We start from the raw sequence: 18,216 nt of genomic DNA, 5'->3' as shown, positions 1-18,216 counted from the left end.
CAATGTTCAAGATACGGCACTTCAGTAGTATTAGTAACAGCAGTAGTCGTTAGCGAGCACCTGGAACTGCGCAGACCTCAGCAAAGAGGGGAGTTCCGCATGCACCTTCCCTTAATGTCAAGTAGGGTTTCTCTTATGAAAATGAATAATCTCGCATGATAGTATTATTTGCCTCAGCACGCAAAGAACACAAATATTAGTCAGGTCTCACAGGAGGTTGCTAAGTAGAGTCTTAAAAACTCCTTTGATGAAGCGAGCATTAATGAACGTTGGCAACAATAGTCAAGTAACCAGATGCAGTTTGTAAGTAAGGTCTTGCAAACTCATTTGGTGAAGCGAACGCTGGCGAGACAAGCGCTGGCAAATGCTGTAGAATGGTGGCAAGGTGAGCACTGGCAAGGCAAGCGCTGATGAGATGAGCAATAGCTAAGTGAACATTGGCAAGGCAAACACTGGCGAATGCTGTAGAACGTTGGCGAGGCGAACAATGGTCAGGTGAGCAATAGCAAGGCGTATGTTAGCGAGGTGAACACTGGTGAGGTGAGCAATGACAAGGCGAACGTTGGCAAGGCAAACGGTGTGGTGAGCGATAGTAAGCGAATATTGGTAGGGCAAACGCTGCTAAGAGGAATCCCGGAGGGTACTGTAGAACGTTGCAAGGGGAGTGCTGTAGAACGTTGCGAGGCGAGGGCTGTAGATCATTGGCGAGGCGAACGCTGGTGAGGTGAGCAATAGCAAGTCGAAAATTGGTGAGGCGAATGCTGGCGAATGTTGGCATGGAGTATACTAGCGAGTGCTGCAGAACGTTGCAAGGCAAGTGCTTGGAGATGGAAAGTACAGACTACCGAAGCAGTGTACTTCAGGCAGCAGTAGCCTGCAGTAAGTTTGACTTCTCTGCTTTATGCCCTCCCCTCCTACCAGAGGAGGTATTCGTTCACAAGGAGACGAGTAAGGCTGTGTGAACTTTGTAGAAGAACAGCAGGTTCTTCCTCGTGATAGGCATAATCCCGAGGCGCTGGTCCCGAAGGGTCCTGGCTCATATAACTCCATGAGCTTTACTGTGCCCAAAGGACACGCCGCATGCGTAATTTATTTAGATAATAGCCCCAAAGGGTTATCGCCTACAAGACACATAGATGGGAGAGGCGGGGACTGCAAGTGGTCGGCAGGCATCACCATCTGTAGCAATGACCCTGAAAGGAAAAGCTAACAAGTCGTTGGTCTCTGGGGGGCACGATGGATGGTGACTGCAAGCGTCGGCAGGACCACCCTGAAAGGGGAGTCATACTTGTGGACGTGAAGGGCATTCATCAGCTGAAGGAGAAGCTTAATGTAGCAAACTTGCATACCCTTAGCCTGCTGAGAAGACTCAGACCGAGGGCAGGCATCATAAGCTACAAGCTGTGAAACGTAACCAAAGTCAGTTCCTGGGTTCTCCTCGAAAGGATAGCCCGAAGGGAAACCCCAAGTGGTACTCGTTAGCAACTGCTCTTGTCTAACTACCGATATAGCACAAATGAGAGAAGGAGCAGAAACTACTGCTGGCAGACACGGGAGGTTTCTTAGACCTAAGGCCTTCGGAATCTTTACGGGGGAGACTGAAGTCTTCGCCTGGAAAAGCAGCTCCATGCTCCCGCAGTGTCCCTGTCAGCAGAGCCTCAACAAGGTATTCCTTAACGGGGAGACCCGAAAGTTCTAAGAAAGCCAGGAGTTACTGCAAGCGGCAACAATAGAGACTCCCACAGTGGAAGGTGCCGTTGCTTCGCTAAGGGAAGCAATGGTGTCTGCACCTACAGGTTGTCTGAGGGTCAGTTGATCATAATTTTATTCATTCACCCTCCAACGGAGTATGAATGAGCAGATACAATGTCAAAGCAAAAGCCAGTTTATAAGGGTTATCGGGAGAGAGATGGAACGTCTATTCAGCCCCGAGCCAAAATAAAAAGTGAAGGGATTTCACCGGTGTGCGTGTGTGAGCAGGATGGTTGGTCTACTCCCCGCTAACTAGCAGTGGGTAGTTATACCCCGCCAAAAAGTCTTTTGGCTAGTTTTCAGCATTTACCAAAATGTCCCCCGTAAAGAGCGAAAGTTTACATTCGTGTCGGAACAATTGTGGTTTAATGAGGGTTATGGCTTTTACTGTTCAGTTTTTCATACCATTTCCCTGAAAAGTAACTATAGTACAGTAATGTATTAATCATTAATACCAAACTAGCTGCTAGCACTGTACCTTCTTTCTCCACATTAGCATAAAATCCCAAAAATGAAAACCTTTTGGAATACAAAAAAATATTGCTGTAGTTAACATTGCTCATTACCAGCACAGCAAATGAGTTCATTACCATTAAGTTGTATACTTTAAAATTTCAGAAACCTTTCTGAAAGTAACTTACCTTGGTATATAACATGCTTTCCCCGATTCCAAGGCATTCAACAAGATGGGTTCCGTAACTATTTCATCTCCCATGTTCAAAAATAATGATATCCTCTTGCTTTGCTTATAAATAGCATTTTCATAAAGCTTTTCTTGAACTATCTTTGACTGTCTAAATTTTTCTTCAGTAGTGAGAGCCTTTAAGATATTCTTGACTTCTTTCCGCAAAGCGGCTTTTGCTGCCACTATTGAGGTCATACTGTTGACATCACATTTAAGATGAAATATCTGCAAAGTTGAAGAATAATTCTTAGAAAAATTATATATACAGTACTGCATTCAGAGAACAATACTTGTCATTTAATCATCTATGCATCAAAATTTTTCAAGTATATAATTTGTACTTTTCCTAATTATACAAATCTGAATCCTTTACCCAGAAGAGATAACAGCGAAGCTGGAACACGGCAGTTAAAACTTATAAAGAGGTGTAAATGACTGGCAGGTAGTAACTTGTTGGTAGGGGGGAGGCAGTACTCCCCAGTGCTTATATGCCAACCAGGACTTTCACGCGGGTTGGTGTTGTCGGGAAAGTTTGAGCAAAGGACTCAGGTTTGTATAGTCAGGAAAAATACAAATTATTTTAGAAATTTGTGATTTGTTTCTACACAAATACAACCCATTGTCCTTTACTTAGGAGACTCATCTTTAGGCGGGAGAAAGTACCTATTCCAATTGGCTGGAACTTGACCAGGGAACTCGATACTCTTGCATCTGGGATGCTCAAAGAGTAAGGGTTCCTTACACATTATGCACCAGAGGAAAATTCCAACATGTATTAGGGCCCCTGCCTTTAAGACTTGTACTTCAGTCGGACACTTCTGTGTTGTAAACCTGGCAAAAAAGAGGGTTTGCGAACACTTCTTTTAGTACACCATATTATGGATTATTGGGTTTGCATGGTTATGATACACCCTCCCCTTGTAGGGAGTGTGGGGAAAAGATTCCCCCAAGTTTGAACACAGAAAAGCTATGAAGTGAGTGGGCTTAACTAGATAACAGATCAAGTCCAGCTGTAAGTGAAGTTTTACAAAGTTGTACCCTTAGAAAGGGGAAGAGTAAAAGGAAAGAAAGGCTAGCGAGTCTTCACTTTTATCTTAGACTCACTCGTAACCTCTGCCCTCAATCCGCAGTTACTGGTCCTGTAAGAGGAGCCAAGTAATTAAATCACCTGCTGTGTAACTACAACAGGTCTAAGGAGAACATATCCATGGACTTGTAGGTTATATCCCACAGGTAGTGGGCAGTGTACGTCGTTTGATGATTCCAAACTCCCACCTGTAAAACCTACACCACAGAGAAGTTCCTTTTGCAAGCTAAAGAGTTACTAATACCTCTCACATAGTGAGCTTTTACATGTGTCCCTTTCAAGGAAGAGAAAGTGAGTGGAGATAACCTCTCTCAGCTAGAACGAGCTACTTGAATATCTTCTTCGCTCTTCCCGTGCTCCCGGACAGATGTAGGAGTGGTCCAACTGTCCCCATCAATTTGAGATACCACCTCCGTGCTCTCAAAGGACACATCAACAATTGATCCAGATCATCGGTTATATCCTTGAGGTTCATAATCCAAAATGATAAAACCAAGCAAAAACGTGTTCGGAGTTTTACCTACAAAGTCAGGAAAGGAAAGCAAGAACTGCTTCCACCCTTTAGAATGGGTGATGTTGAACAAGAGAACATAGACCTCACTGACTTGTTTAGCTGAAGCTAAAGTGAGCAAGAAACCGGCTTTCTAATTAAGATCCCTGTCTGAGGCTCATCTCAACACTTCATAGGGTGCCCTCTTACAGGAAAGTACTGTACTGTAATATAGTACCTTAACAATGCTCCACGATGAAGGATAAAACTTTAGTCCAAAGAACAGGCTCTAGAACAGCCAAAAAAACCAATGGTTAACAAAATAGAGGCTCCAAGAAGAGAGACAACCCCCCACATGGCACCAGCCATAGAAGATGGCCCACTTGGCCTGGTGGAAGAGACTCATCCTTAGGCGGGAGGAAATCCCCTTTCCAACTAGCTGGAAAACTTAACCCGGGATACTGTATTCAGAACTCGTGCATCTAGGATACTGAAAGAGGTAAGGATCCTACCACCACATGTACCAGTGGTTTAGTAATACCTGAGGGTGTATGGTCCTACTTCAAGGGTTGTTTAGAGCCTAATATCTCTGTTGCAGACCTGGCATATATGTGAGATGTATCTGCTTGAATCCTGTTATATGCCTGAATATGTCACACTCCCCGTCATAAGGAGTGTGGGGAAAAGACTCTTCTGTACCTGAGAACAGAATAGCCACAAGTTGAATAGGGCCTTCTTACATTGAGATAAAGTCCAGCTGGAAAGGTCTTTGAAGCTGTATCAAAAGAGGGGGAAAAATGGAAGGAGAAAAGAGAAGCCAGCCAATCTTTCCTTTTGTCCCTGACTCCCATTTAACTTAAGACCTTGATCAGATGATAAACGTTCTGTGAAAGGAGCTGAGACAGCTATACCATTTGCTGTGCAGTTACAAAAGGCCCTAAAAGATTAGAGACCTGTGGATCATATCCTGCTGGTAATGGGCTGTAAATAAGACAAATTCGTAGATAATTTGTATTCTCCCTAACGATACAAACATTAGGTATTTATTTAAGGGTATTGGTTTCGGCGTAGCTGAAATGACGAGCCATTAAAATTTGGCGAGGGTCAGCTACCCACAGCGCTAGTTAGCGGAGGTGGGGGGGGGGGGGAGCTTGCTACCGCTCCCACTCACACACCTGTGATTTAGCTCAATTTGCTTGGAGGTAGGACATCAAGGGGATAGGGCTGGCGGGCAAGTTTGTATAAATAGCTAAGGTTTGTATCGTTAGGAAAAATACAAATCATCTACGAATTTGTCATTTGTTCCGTAACTGGAATACAAACCGACACTATTTATTTAGGGGTGACTCACCCATTAGGAAGGGTGGACGTCCCTGCCAATCTGGCTTTTTGGCTTTACCCGGGGGCTCCTTATCCGAGTATGTTAGCACAGTAGACCCCCGCCATACGACATTAATCCGTTCCGGAGTTGGTATCGTATAGTGAAAATGTCGTATGGCGGGCAACAGAATAGCTAATGCGTACAAAACCCCAGGTAAAAACATCAAAATTTTATACATATTAAAAATTAGTAAAAAAATAGTAAGTACTGTACTACAGTACAGTACTTATATATCATATACATGTACTGTACAGTATATAATTAAATAACATTATAAATAAAAATCATATACAGTACAGTACTGTAAAGGAAAAATGGAATTTTATTTACTTTTGCAGTGACGTAACTTGAGCTGGTAGTGGGTGGAGGCAGAGGGGGGAGGAGACGGCAGATATAAAAACGTATCAATGCTAATTATGTTACACTTAATAATAAATTTATTCTTATTAAACACTTAAAATCAAAATTGCTTTTTTTTATCATTTTCGTCTTGAAATTTTTTTTTATGATTGTTTTTTTCTAGAACTTAATTTTATACAGTAGCACTTCTTCATCTTCGCTTTACTCTTTTTTAGCTTTTTTACTAGAATCACTTATATCATCTTTGCTTTCTGACACTTCTCTTTTGGAGAAATATCTATCCAAAGAAGCCTGTTTTGGACGACTCCTCAAAATATTTCTAAAATGACTCTTACACTTGTCATTAACACTCTCCATAAGACGACCTGTGTTAAGTTTTTCTGGGTGTTTTTTTTTCAATGAATCTCGTAAGGTTTTCATACCAACCGGTAGCTTCCCTTATTTGTACCACTTGACCTACCCTGCTGAGGCCGTCAGCCAAGACGTTCTTTTTCCCCGGAATGAACCTGGCCGTCAGCTCGATGTGCTCTTTCTCGGCCCATTCCAGGATCTCTGCCGTGAGGTCGCACAGTTCCCTTGACCTGAGGCCTCCTTGATTCTTCACATAGGCTACTACGGTGGCGTTGTCGCACATGAGGGCCGCAGTGCTTCCTCAGAGACGATGAGCGAACCTCATGCAAGCTCTTTGGACCGCTAACAACTCGAGGACGTTTATGTGCAAGGTCTTCTCCTCCTGGGACCACTTGCCTTTTGCCATTTCTAACTGGAGATGAGCTCCCCACCCTTCTTTCGATGCGTCTGTGAAGAGCAACATCTCCGGAGGGGCGGTCGCGAAAGGCATGCCCTTTTGAGTGTTCACCCTGCCGGACCACCACTTCAAAGTCTCTCTCGTCTCCTCCAACACACTGACCACTCTGTGCGGAGTCTCCCCCGGGGACCAGAGCTCCTTTAGGTTCCACTGAACCTCTCTCAGCTTGAGTCTTCCCCGGGAGACCAACTTCTCCAGTGATACTAGGTGGCCTATCAGCCTCTGCCAATCCTTGGCTCTCCTGGGAACACCTGTTAGGAGGGGGAGAAGAACTTGGTCCAACTTCTCGAGCCTCTCCTCGGAGGGGAATGCTTTCCCCAACTTTGAGTCTAGGACCATCCCCAGGTAAGTCATTCTGTTGGAGGGGACTAACTGTGACTTCTCCATATTGATGGTGATTCCCAAGTCCTTGCAGAACTGCAACAACTCCACACCTTGATCCTTCAAAACTGCCTCTGAGGCTGAAAGAAGCAACCAGTCGTCCAAGTAGCGGATTAGCCGGATGCCCTTCTTGTGAGCGGCGAACACCCTTGTGAACACCTGAGGAGCCGTTGACAGGCCGAAGCAAAGGGTCTTGAACTGCAGAGACTGGGAACCTCACTTTACTCTGAGGAACTTCCTGCTGGAGGGGTGGGCAGGGATCTGAAAATATGCGTCCTTGAGGTCCAGGGACATCATGAAGTCTCCTTCCCTCAAGGCTGCTAGCACTGACTTCAGGGTGTCCATTTTGAAGTCCGTCTTGCTGATAAACTTGTTGAGGGCCGAGAGGTCGATGACCGGTCTCCACCCCCCTGTCGCTTTCTCCACCAGGAAGAGCCTGCTGTAGAACCCTGGGGACGGTTCCTCCACTAGTTCCAGGGCTCCCTTGTTCAGCATGGCTGACACCTCCTCTTGTAAGGCTGCCTTCCTCAAGGGATCCTTGAGTGCCAGCCATTCCGCTCGATGATCGGGGATCAGAGGGGGCGGATTCGAAAGGAAGGGTACCCTGTATCCCTCCTTCAGGACTGCAATGGACCATGGGTCCGCCCCGTTGTCCCGCCATGCTTGCCAAAAGTGTTTGAGGCATCCCCCTACCTGAGGCTTCGGCAGGAGAGGGGGGCCTCTCTTCCTACCTCCTTCTGGAGGCGCGGCTCGAATGGCCTCTCCTAGAGCCGGAGTACTTGGGCCTAAAGGAGGCCTGAGGGGTAGAGCTTCCCCTACAGGGGGCTGAGACGACTGCTGCCAGGCTGACGAAGGGGAGTCTCTCCTATGCTGGGATGTCGACGGGTGGGACCCTTCCGGTATCACTCGTCTGTGTGTGGGTCGTCTCGCGGCTGAGAGTCTGGGGTCCGCCGTTTCCTTTAGTTTCCGGACTCTCTCCATGGTTTTCTCTACCTCTTTCAGGGGAAGATGGACTCGCCCCACACTGGCGAGTTCCTCAGACACTTAGCCTCTCGCTCAGGGAGCTTACGGGACAGCTTATTGAGGATAGTGTCCCTCCTCCGAAGTACCCAATTGGCTGTTTGAGTGAGAGACTGGAAAGTGAGGAACTTCATCGCCTTTCCCCCTGAGCGTATGAGTTCCTGGAGAAGAGCTTGGTTCTCTGGAATGGCTAGATCGTGAGACAGCTGGAAACTCACTAGCGTACAGGCCCACCAGTCGAGCCATGAAGTCACGTTCACAATGTCTTGGGCCGTGTCCTCCATCATGGAGGCCTCAGCCGCGGAGAAGCACACCGGGGCCGAGACGGTCCTATCCTCGGTGTTGCCTTGGTTAAGGGAGGCCACTGCTGCCTCTACAGAACGGGGCCCTGAGTGCTGACCGTCAGGGATGTAGAAACGTTTCTGGGTCCTCAAGCCCGGTAGTAACTTGAAAGACCCCTGGGCCCTGAGGGAGTTCACCTGGCCCGCGACGTATCTGTCGACATGCTCCCGACCGAGTTTGACGTCGGGAGCTAAGGGGAGGGTCAAGGAGGGCTTCTGCTGGACGGGGTTATCTACCATCCTCCCCAACCCCAAAAGCCAAGATTGCTCCGTCAACGGTTTGGGCTCGTCAAGGCGATGGTGACTCCTTATGAGGGCCAGAACTTTCCGGTACGAAGATACCTCATCCGACGTGCAGTCCCCGACCTCAATCAAGCCATCGACCACCTGGTCCTCTGAGCCGTATCCTTCTGCCAGGCCGGGTGGGTCCATGTGAGAGGTTACGTTCTCCCCTTCCTGGCGAAACGATGGGGCGGGTGCCTCCGCCGCGGGTTGAGCCGCCGGGACGGAGGTAGCCGTCTTGGGTCTACCTCCGCCCGGGGAGTGCAGCGGGGCACGCGGTACCACCGAGTATCCAGGGCGCTTTATATGAGCAGCCGTGGTACCGGGTCCGCAAGAAGAGCTGCTGGGCCGGCACAGTGGCTCTCTCCGCTGGGCGGACGGAGCCGGTGACTTGGCGGGTAGCGGGACGGCAAAGCAGCCCTGAGATGAGAGCTTGGACCAGTGTGCAGGACGCGCGGTCGACAAGCATGGCAGGGGCCTAGGGACGGCTCCAGCGGCCAAGGAGGCAGACACTGGGGCGGCAGGTGTTCTGATCGACCCGCTACGGGGGAAAGCTGCCTGAGCCCACCTGTCCCTGGACAGGCGCCTGCGTTTGTTCTTCCTCCTCGCTGACTTTGCCTTCTTCCTGGAACGGCCTGAGCGAGAACGAGACTTAGATTTCCAGGACCTCCTCCGTTTCCTTCTCCCCTCCCGGGAGTCGTCGTCCTCCGAGGATGACGAATCGTACGACGACGAAGAGGAGGAAGAAGAGCTGGAGGAGGAGCTGGACGAGTTCTCTGAGTCCTCTGTTACCGATGCTGGGTCCTGGTGTTGTCCTATTGGCGTGAAAGGCTGCATAAAATCGGGCGGGAGCGTCGACAACGGCGCCGGGGGAGTCCGTAGGGTCTCCCTAGATGCGAACCAGCATTCAAACTCCTTTTCTTGACGCATCGGCGACCTGAAGGGCGTCCTTGGAGCCGTCCAGATGATGGAGTCGGGGTCCGACGAACTTGTCGGCTGCCTCTCTTTATCTGCGTCTCCCCCGGGGGCTGCGGTACCTGTAACACTTTGCCACGGGGTGGGAGAAGGAGCCGTAGTGGCCTTCCCCCACACCGGGTCCTCGGTAGAGACAGGCCCGGCAGGCACCAGGGCCTCGTCTCCCGAACACACTCCCACCCTCCCAGCAGGCCCCCCACATGTCTGCGAAACAACAGCATCCCCCACATCAACAGTATCAGACTCATGGGGAACAGCAATGGGCCGTTTCCCCGCAACGGACTTAACTCGTCCCCTACTCAGGGTAGGGGAAGGAGACGGTGAACCCCGCTCCGACAGGGCGGCAGGAGAAGTCAAAGGGGATGCGGCGCCTACCTTCTTCGGGGACCGCTTCGCCGCTTTCTTCCTCTTCGTGGCGTACAGGGCCCACTGAACCTCAGACCAGGAAGCACACTCTGAACACGTGGTCAACGGGGAACACACACTGCTCCTGCACGTGGAGCACAAGGTATGCGGATCTACCTCCGGCCTCGAGAGCCACACACCGCAGGACTTACCAGCTTTAGGCCCGGGGCAACGGCGTTGGGAATCCATAAGGCAATGCATGGAACACCAAGCAACACAAGACACTGGGGAAGGATGTGGATGAAGGTGGCACAAAGGGAAGGGAGCACGGGGGAAGCATGAGGGAACCACGTGGTAACACAAAGGGTCGGAAGGTATGTGAGAGAGAGAGAGCGGCGAGATGTGAACAGCGCCGTGACCAGAAGCTTACTGACGATAGAGACCTAGGTCCATGCTCTCGCACCCTGACCCGGGTCGCCTCAGGGCGAGTATCCATCCGCCACGGAGGGACCCACTAGAGAGAACGGAGATAGGGAAAACTACCCAAAAATCTGGTTGGTTGGGAGGAGAATCCCAGATACTCCTAAGAAAGTAGTTTGAGGTAAGTACTCGGTGTTGGAACCAAGGCCAGTTTCATCACAGTTAAACACTTGCTGAGGAATGTAGCCTTCTCTGGAAATCAATTTCTCAAACTTCTTGAGGAATTCTTCTGCTGCTTTCTTGTCAGAACTGGCTGCCTCTCCATGCCTGACGACTGAGTGAATACCAGTCCTCTTCCTAAAGCGATCAAACCACCCATGAGAAGCCTTGAACTCTTGGAGGGCTTGCTGCGACGTTCCTTCATCTCCGCCGTCTCTCTGGGTTTCCACAAGATCGGCAATGATGGCGCTCGCCTTGTGCGAAATTACCGATTGCGTGAGTGTATCACCAGCAATTTCCTTCTCTTTAATCCATAGTAGAAGGAGTCTCTCCATCTCATCATTGATTGAGGTCCTTCCACTGGCAAGGACAGTCATGCCTTTAGAAGACTTATTTGCTTTAATGGCTTCCTTGTTCTTGATGATTGTACCAATCGTTGTCTGGTTACGGCCATGTGTACTAGCGAGGGTAACGATGCGCATCCCTTCTTCGTATTTCTTTATCATCTCCAGCTTCGTTTCCATAGTAATCATCTTCTTACTTCTCCCTTTAATATCACTAGCAATCTTGGGACCCATGGCTAACGAATTAAAGTTGGAATTAAGCACTAAAATGCACAAAAAATACGATATCGCAAGCACTCACATGAGATCAAGTCTTTACAAAACACACGAGATTCTGAACTGAGCGCGCGATTAACAAAGAAAGAGAGAGAGGCAGCATCTCTCTCAGGCATTGTGGGAGGGATTTCGGCCAATAGCGTATCGGCATCTTAGTGACGCCGTGATGCCGACCAATAGCAGACCAGCTTCTTAGTGACGTATGCAGCGACGTATGACCGTGGTGTGAGGCGAGTGACTCGCACGCCAAATTTGAATTTTGGAATTCGATGCCGTAAGGTGGGGAAAATGCCGTAACAAGGGGACGAAACAACCTTCCTACGCAAGATCAGCGGTCTACGCAAGCTGTGTGTTGAGATATATAGAAGTGCAACTGTCCAGGTAAAGTTATTCAGAGTCTTTAGTGGGAAAAACTGTTGTAACCAAGACTTTCCCATTACCACCTCGCTAGGGTATGGGGACGCAACAGTATTAGTTTAATACTAGGTACACAAGGGAGTATGATTTACCTGCAGTGGTTTGAGGTCAGCTTGTGCAGATAACCCAGGATGCTGCTTTCTCAAAGAGAGGGGAGGATGAAGAAAAGAATAAGAGCCAGTCAAACCTTTTCATTCACGCAGACTAAAACCAGGTAACAGTGCCCTCAACCTTCTGCTACTTATCCAATAAGGAACTTGAGGTATTAAACCAGCTGTTGGATGGGTTATGTTCCAAGAAGGGTGTGTGTGCTAAACTGCCTCAACTGCATGTCGTGGGAAGCACTACCGAAGTAGCTGAACTCGAAGAGACCAAAGGATGATGATCTGTGTTGTCTAGATGAGGGTACTAGTATCTCCGATGAAGAGAAGAAGGAGAGTCTCACTGAGAAAAGCAGAGCGTTTGTTTGAAGTGAGGATCGCAGGTGGTAGACTTCTGTGATTCATTCTCCGAGAAGTTCTCCGTAGTATGAAGCCAGAATAAACACACCACGGACGAGGCTTCAGAGATTCTTCGGAGGCCGGCTTCAGAGATTCTCTGTGGAGGCCATCGGCGAATCTTCCAGCAGGCCGGAAGAGCAGTTCGCCAAAGGCAGAGAGCAACTTTACCTTGGAAGGAATGGTAGCGAGCTATGAAGTGTGACACTGAATAGTGGTCATACCAGAGGATGTGACGAGCTGTCTGCTGAGGCAGAAGATTGGAACAGAGTCGAAACTGGAAACGAGCTAGACTGGTTGCCTCGTTGTAGGTCCTGAAGTGTGGGCGATCGTAAGATAAGGGAACGTCAGGTGCTATATGCGGTTGTTAGAGTGGAAAAGTTGACAAAAGACGATAACGAGCTGGCGAACGGTGATCACGAGCTGACAAGTGACTATTCCGATCTGTTGGTGAGTGACGATCACAACTGACGGCAATCGTCAGCGATCATGAGCTGTCGGATGATTGTGGGCGATCATGAGCCAACGGTGTAACTGCAGCAGGACTGGTTGAGGCACGTCCGCTAGACGACCTGCCGATGCAAGTCTGTTGGCGAGATGAGTCAGCTTGCTGGGAGAGTCTGCTGGCATGACGAGTCAACTGGGAGTGACGAGTCCACTGGGTGTGATGAGTCTGCTAGGCAAGACGAGTCTTGCGGGGAGTGACGAGTCTGCTGGGCGAGACGAGTATTGCTGGGAGAAACAAGTCTGCAGGGCGAGACGAGTCTTCTAGACAAGATGAGTCAGCTTGGCAACGAAGTCGGCTTCCCGAAGAGGAAGGGCAGGGAATGGACAACTCCAAATCCTACTGGAGGAATCCCCGAAGGGGAAATGAACAGGTGAAGGAAGTCTCTCCAGAGGATGGGATAGGCAACCAACATCTGCTGCCAATGTCGGCAATTCTCCCCGCAAGCAGGAAGATTGCCACACAGTGGCTGGTGGAAGGATTCTCCCTCACAAGCGAAAGTTTCAATAATTGAAGGCAAACCTCTGGGCAGCACTTTCTGGTTCCCCTCAACAAGCTCTAGTTCAAACTGAAGGTCGACATCGAGTGTTACCTAAGAAACATTGTTGAAGTTCATTTCTGGGTTCCCCCCGAAGAACTTTAAGGAGTTTTAAATAGCAACTGCTCCGGAGAGGCCTGATCTCACGAACAGGAAAAGCCGATGTCAGCTTAATGGACTGGAACAGACGAATCAAATTCCTGCCAGAAGAATCCCTCAAAGGGGAGATCGAACAAGTGAAGGAAGTCTCTCCCGCGGATGGGGAAAAGCAACTAATATCTGCTGCTGCTCTCACCAATTCTCCCCGCAAGCAGGAAGATTGCAAGCGAAAGTTCCAACACCTGGAGGCAAACATCTGGGCAGCACTCTCCGCTTCCCCTCAACGAGCCCTAGCTCAAATTGAAGGTCGACATCGAGTGTTGCCTAAGAAACGAAGCCGAAGTTTGTTTCTGGCATCAACCCCCAAAGGGATTATCTGAAGAACTCCTGAGGAGTTCTAAACAGCAACTGCTCCGAGGAGGACCGATTCCGTGAATGGGAAAAGTCCGTCGTTAGCGCAATGGTCAGGAACTGTAGCAGGCGCAAGCGAAGAAGGCGGAGACTAGGCACAAACAGCAACTCCTCCAGGATCAGGAACATACGACTTGCTCTCCTTACGTCGGATGACTTAGCCGAACGAAAAAGTACCGCATCGCTAGCGCTGAGGAAATAACAAAACAAGAATGAAAAATGACAAATTCGAAGATAATTTGTATTTTTCCTAACCATACAAACCTTAGCTATTTACATTGGGTTTACCTTTTAGCGTAGCTGAAATGACGAGCCAATAGTTTTTAATGAGGGTTATTACCCCCGCGCTAGTTAGCGGGGGGTATGGGAAGGGTAGCTTACTACCCCTCCCCCCCCACACACCGGTGACTTGCTTCATTTCACTTAGAGGTAGGACTTGACTTGGGGGCCAGGGATGGCGGGCAAATATGTGTAAATAGCTAAGGTTTGTATGGTTAGGAAAAATACAAATTATCTTCGAATTTGTCATTTTTTATGTAACCGAAATACAAACCACGCTATTTACATTGGGTGACTTACCCCTTAGGAAGGGTGGAAAGTCCCCAGCCTTACTGACTTCGGCTTTGCCCGGGGACTCAATCCCTCAGTGAGTAGCACTTGAGAGAAGGAGCCCCTGCACCTCACAAGTTCCTTGCTTCGCTAGGAACGAGTGGCCTACATAAGTTGTGTGTGGAGGAAGGTGTGACTCGTCCTATGAAGTTGACCTTGAGACCTTTAGATAGGAATCTAGGATAGGACATTCCCAATACCACCTCGTCAGGGTATGGGGGACGCAACAGTATTAAGCTTAATACTAGGAGCACAAGGAAGCATGGGTTACCTGCAGAGGTCGAGGTCAGCTATGCGAGGACCAGGATGCTGCTCCCCAAGAGAGGGGAGAATGAAGAAAGAAGTAAGGGTCAAACATACTCTTTCATCCACGCAGACTAAAACCGGGTAACAACGCCCTCAACCTACGGCTACTTGTCCAAAAAGGAGCCTGAGGTTAGACCAGCTGTTGTGCAGCCACCACAGGGCCGATAGAAAACGTATCGAGGCTCCTGTGGGTCATGTCTTGCAGGTAGTGGGCTGTGAAGGTCATCTGACGCTTCCAGACCCCAGCTTGAAGCACCTGCGTCACAGAGAAGTTTCTCTTGAAGACCAGGGAGGTAGCAACACCCCTGACATCGTGTGCCCGAGGGTGACGTGACGGAGGAGGGTCTGGATTCAAGGCATGGTGGATAACCCTTCGAATCCAAGCTGAGATGGTGTTCCTGGTGACCCTCCTCTTGGTCCTGTCTGTGCTCACAAACAATGCTCGCACTTGAGGATGGACTGCAGCCGTTCTCTTCAAGTAGTGCCTCAGACACCTCACTGGATATATTAGCAGCTGGTCTGGGTCGCTTGTTACAGAGTGGAGACTCGCGATCCTGAAAGTGTCGAACCAAGGATCCGGCACTCCAGGATTCTGAGTCTTGGCTACAAACTCAGGGACGAACCTGAACGTTGCCTCCCCCCATCCCCTTGAATGGGCGATGTCGTACGAGAGACCATGAAGTTCACTAACCCGCTTGGCCGAAGCCAAAGCGAGCAGGAAAGCCGTCTTCCAAGACAGGTGGCGATCGGAGGCCTGGCGTAATGGTTCGAAGGGAGGTCTCTTAAGAGCCCTGAGGACCCGAACCACGTTCCAAGGAGGAGGTCTCACTTCCGACTGGGGGCAGGTAAGCTCATAGCTAAGTATGAGTAGAGAGAGTTCTAGCGAGGAAGAAATATCCACGCCTTTCAGCCTGAAGGCCAAGCTTAAGGCTGAGCGATAGCCTTTCACTGCCGAGACAGAAAGGCGCATTTCTTCCCGCAGATAAACGAGGAAGTCCGCTATTGCTGGAATAGTGGCATCGAGTGGAGAGATACCCCTCCCACGACACCAACCACAAAAGACTCTCCACTTCGCCTGGTAGACTCCCTCAGAGGACCTTCGCAGGTGCCGAGACATTCTCTCCGCAACCTGTTGCGAAAAGCCTCTCTCCGTGAGGAGACGCTGGATAGTCTCCAGGTGTAAAGCCGAAGCGAGGCCACGGCCTTGTGAGGGACGTTGGAGTGGGGTTGTCTGAGAAGCTCGTTTCGAGGAGGAAGTTCCCTCGGGAGCTCCGTCAGGAGCTGCAGAAGGTCCGGGAACCATTCCGCGTGATGCCTTAGCGGAGCTACCAGAGTAATCGAACAGTTGACCGATAGTCTGGTCCTGTTGAGCACCCTTCGCATCAGACAGAACGGTGGGAAGGCGTACACGTCAATGTTGTCCCATCGTTGCTGGAAAGCATCTTGCCAGAGTGCCTTGGGGTCCGGGACTGAGGAGCAGTACAGAGGCAGCTTGAAATTCAACGCTGTCGCGAACAGGTCCATGGTCGGGGAACCCCACAAAGTCAGGACTTTGTTGGCTATCTGAGGATCCAAAGACCACTCGGTACTCACTATCTGCGAGGCCCTGCTCAGACTGTCGGCGAGCACATTCCTCTTGCCAGGAATGAAGCGAGCTGATAGTGTTATCGAGTGGACTTCGGTCCACCTCAGAATCTCTACTGCAAGATGGGATAGCTGCTGCGAAAAAGTGCCTCCCTGCTTGTTGATATAAGCCACTACCGTGGTGTTGTCGCTCATCACCACCACGGAGTGACCCGCCAGGGTCCGTTGGAACTGCTGAAGAGCCAGAAAGACGGCCTTCAATTCTAGCAAGTTGATGTGCAGGCACTTTTCTGATTCTGACCAAAGGCCTGAGGTCCTCTGGTTCAGAACGTGCGCCCCCCACCCTTCTTTTGACGCGTCCGAAAGCAGAGTCAATTCCAGGGGGAGGACGAGAAGACTTACTCCCTTCCGCAGGTTCTCGTCGACCAGCCACCACCGCAAGTCCGTCCGTTCCAAAGATCGTATCGGGATCAGAATGACCGGGGAATCGGATCCTTGATTCCACCGGGACTTGAGCTGCCACTGCAGGGATTTCATCCTGAGGCGGCTGTTTGGAACCAGACGAGCCAGGGAGGACAGGTGACCTAAGAGACGCAACCACGACTGGGCGGGGAGCTCTTCTCGCCTGAGGAAGGGTTCCGCCACCCTCCTCAGCCTTGCTATCCTGTCGTCTGATGGAAAGGCTTTGTGGAGATCGGTGTCTATCAGCATGCCTAGATAAACCAGTCGTTGGGACGGCTGCAGAGAGGACTTCTCGAGGTACCACGATCCCCAGATCCTGGCAAAGACCTAGAAGCCTGTCTCGGTGCCGAAGAAGGGTCGACTCCGAGTCTGCTAGATGGAATCAGGGTGAACACTCTGGTGAACACCTGAGGAGCTGTGGAGAGACCGAAACACAGCACCTTGAACAGGTAGATTTTGTCGTCTAGGCAGAATCTTAAGTACTTCCTGGAAGACGGATGGATTGGGATCTGGAAGTACGCGTCCTTTAGATCCAGTGTGCACATGAAGTCTTGTGGTCTCACCGCAAGTCTGACTGTGTCCGCTGTCTCCATGCTGAACCGGGTTTGCTTGACAAACTCATTCAGAGCTGAGAGGTCGATGACAGGACTCCAGCCTCCAGACGCCTTCTTTACAAGAAAGAGTCGACTGAAGAAGCCTGGGGAGCCGTCAACGACCTCCTGGAGAGCACCCTTCTTGAGCATGGTCTCGACTTCGGCCCGAAGGGCCAGCCCCTTTGCCGATCCCGTGGCATAGGAGCTCAACGACACTGGATTCGCTGTCAGGGGAGGTTGAGATGTGAACAGGACGCGATAGCCTTGGCCGATCACTGAAACCGTCTAAGCATCGGCCCCGTGTTGCTGCCACCTGCAGACACAACGCTGAAGGCATCCCCCCACAGGTGGACACGCAGGGGGACTGCCACCCCTAGGGTTTGCGGCCGCGGCCGCTACCTCTAGGAGTCTTGCCTCCCCTGGAGGACTTGCCGCCCCTCTTGACCTAGGCTGGAAAGGGCTGGGGCTTAGACACCACTTTCTTAACTGCCGGTGCCTGCTTCGGAGCCTTACGAGGCTGCTGCTGCTCTTGCGGCGGAGCTGAAGGCTTATAGGGCCGAGCTGTAAGGGCCCTATGGAGGAGGGAGTCCGTGCTAGATTTCCTCCACCTCTCAGCCGTTCGCTCCATATCCTGTGGCTCGAACAGATTCTCCCCAAGAAGGGAAGCATGTCTGAGCCTACACACATCCATGGCGGGGACCTTTGGGTGGAATCTCTCGGTCACCGCATCGCGCCGCTTCAAAACCGAGTTGGCCCACAGGGTGGTGACCTGGTGCGCCAGGAACTCGATGGAGCGGGTGCCCGAGAGTAAGAAGGTCTCCAGGGCCTTCCTATTGGTCTCCTTAGTCAAGTCCTCTGAGCGCAATAGGATGCCCAGAGTACCTAGCCATATATCCAACCACGAAGTGGCCTGCATGGCGCACTTTACGACCTTCTCATGGCTAAGGATCTCTGACGCCGAGAACGACACCTGCCGGGCAGAGAGCTTCTCGAGGGGAACTCCCTTAGCCAGCTCCTCCACGGAGTGAT

General features: G+C 50.3%; 1 protein-coding gene across 2 annotated transcripts in view; it reads right to left on the bottom strand.

The window, feature by feature from the left end:
- Mthfs (methenyltetrahydrofolate synthetase) overlaps positions 1 to 18,216 on the bottom strand; it is a 93,194-nt gene that overhangs the window by 58,723 nt on the left and 16,255 nt on the right. For both annotated transcript variants that reach the window (XM_068393463.1, XM_068393464.1), the window contains exon 2: positions 2,394 to 2,662. In XM_068393463.1, coding sequence (XP_068249564.1) covers positions 2,394 to 2,632 — 239 coding nt within the window. In that variant the 5' untranslated portion in view covers positions 2,633 to 2,662. The remainder of the gene's footprint in view (positions 1 to 2,393; positions 2,663 to 18,216) is intronic.

Source organism: Palaemon carinicauda, chromosome 19 (assembly GCF_036898095.1).
Source record: "Palaemon carinicauda isolate YSFRI2023 chromosome 19, ASM3689809v2, whole genome shotgun sequence".
Taxonomy (NCBI): domain Eukaryota; kingdom Metazoa; phylum Arthropoda; class Malacostraca; order Decapoda; family Palaemonidae; genus Palaemon; species Palaemon carinicauda.
This window is presented reverse-complemented; position numbering and strand designations above follow the sequence as displayed.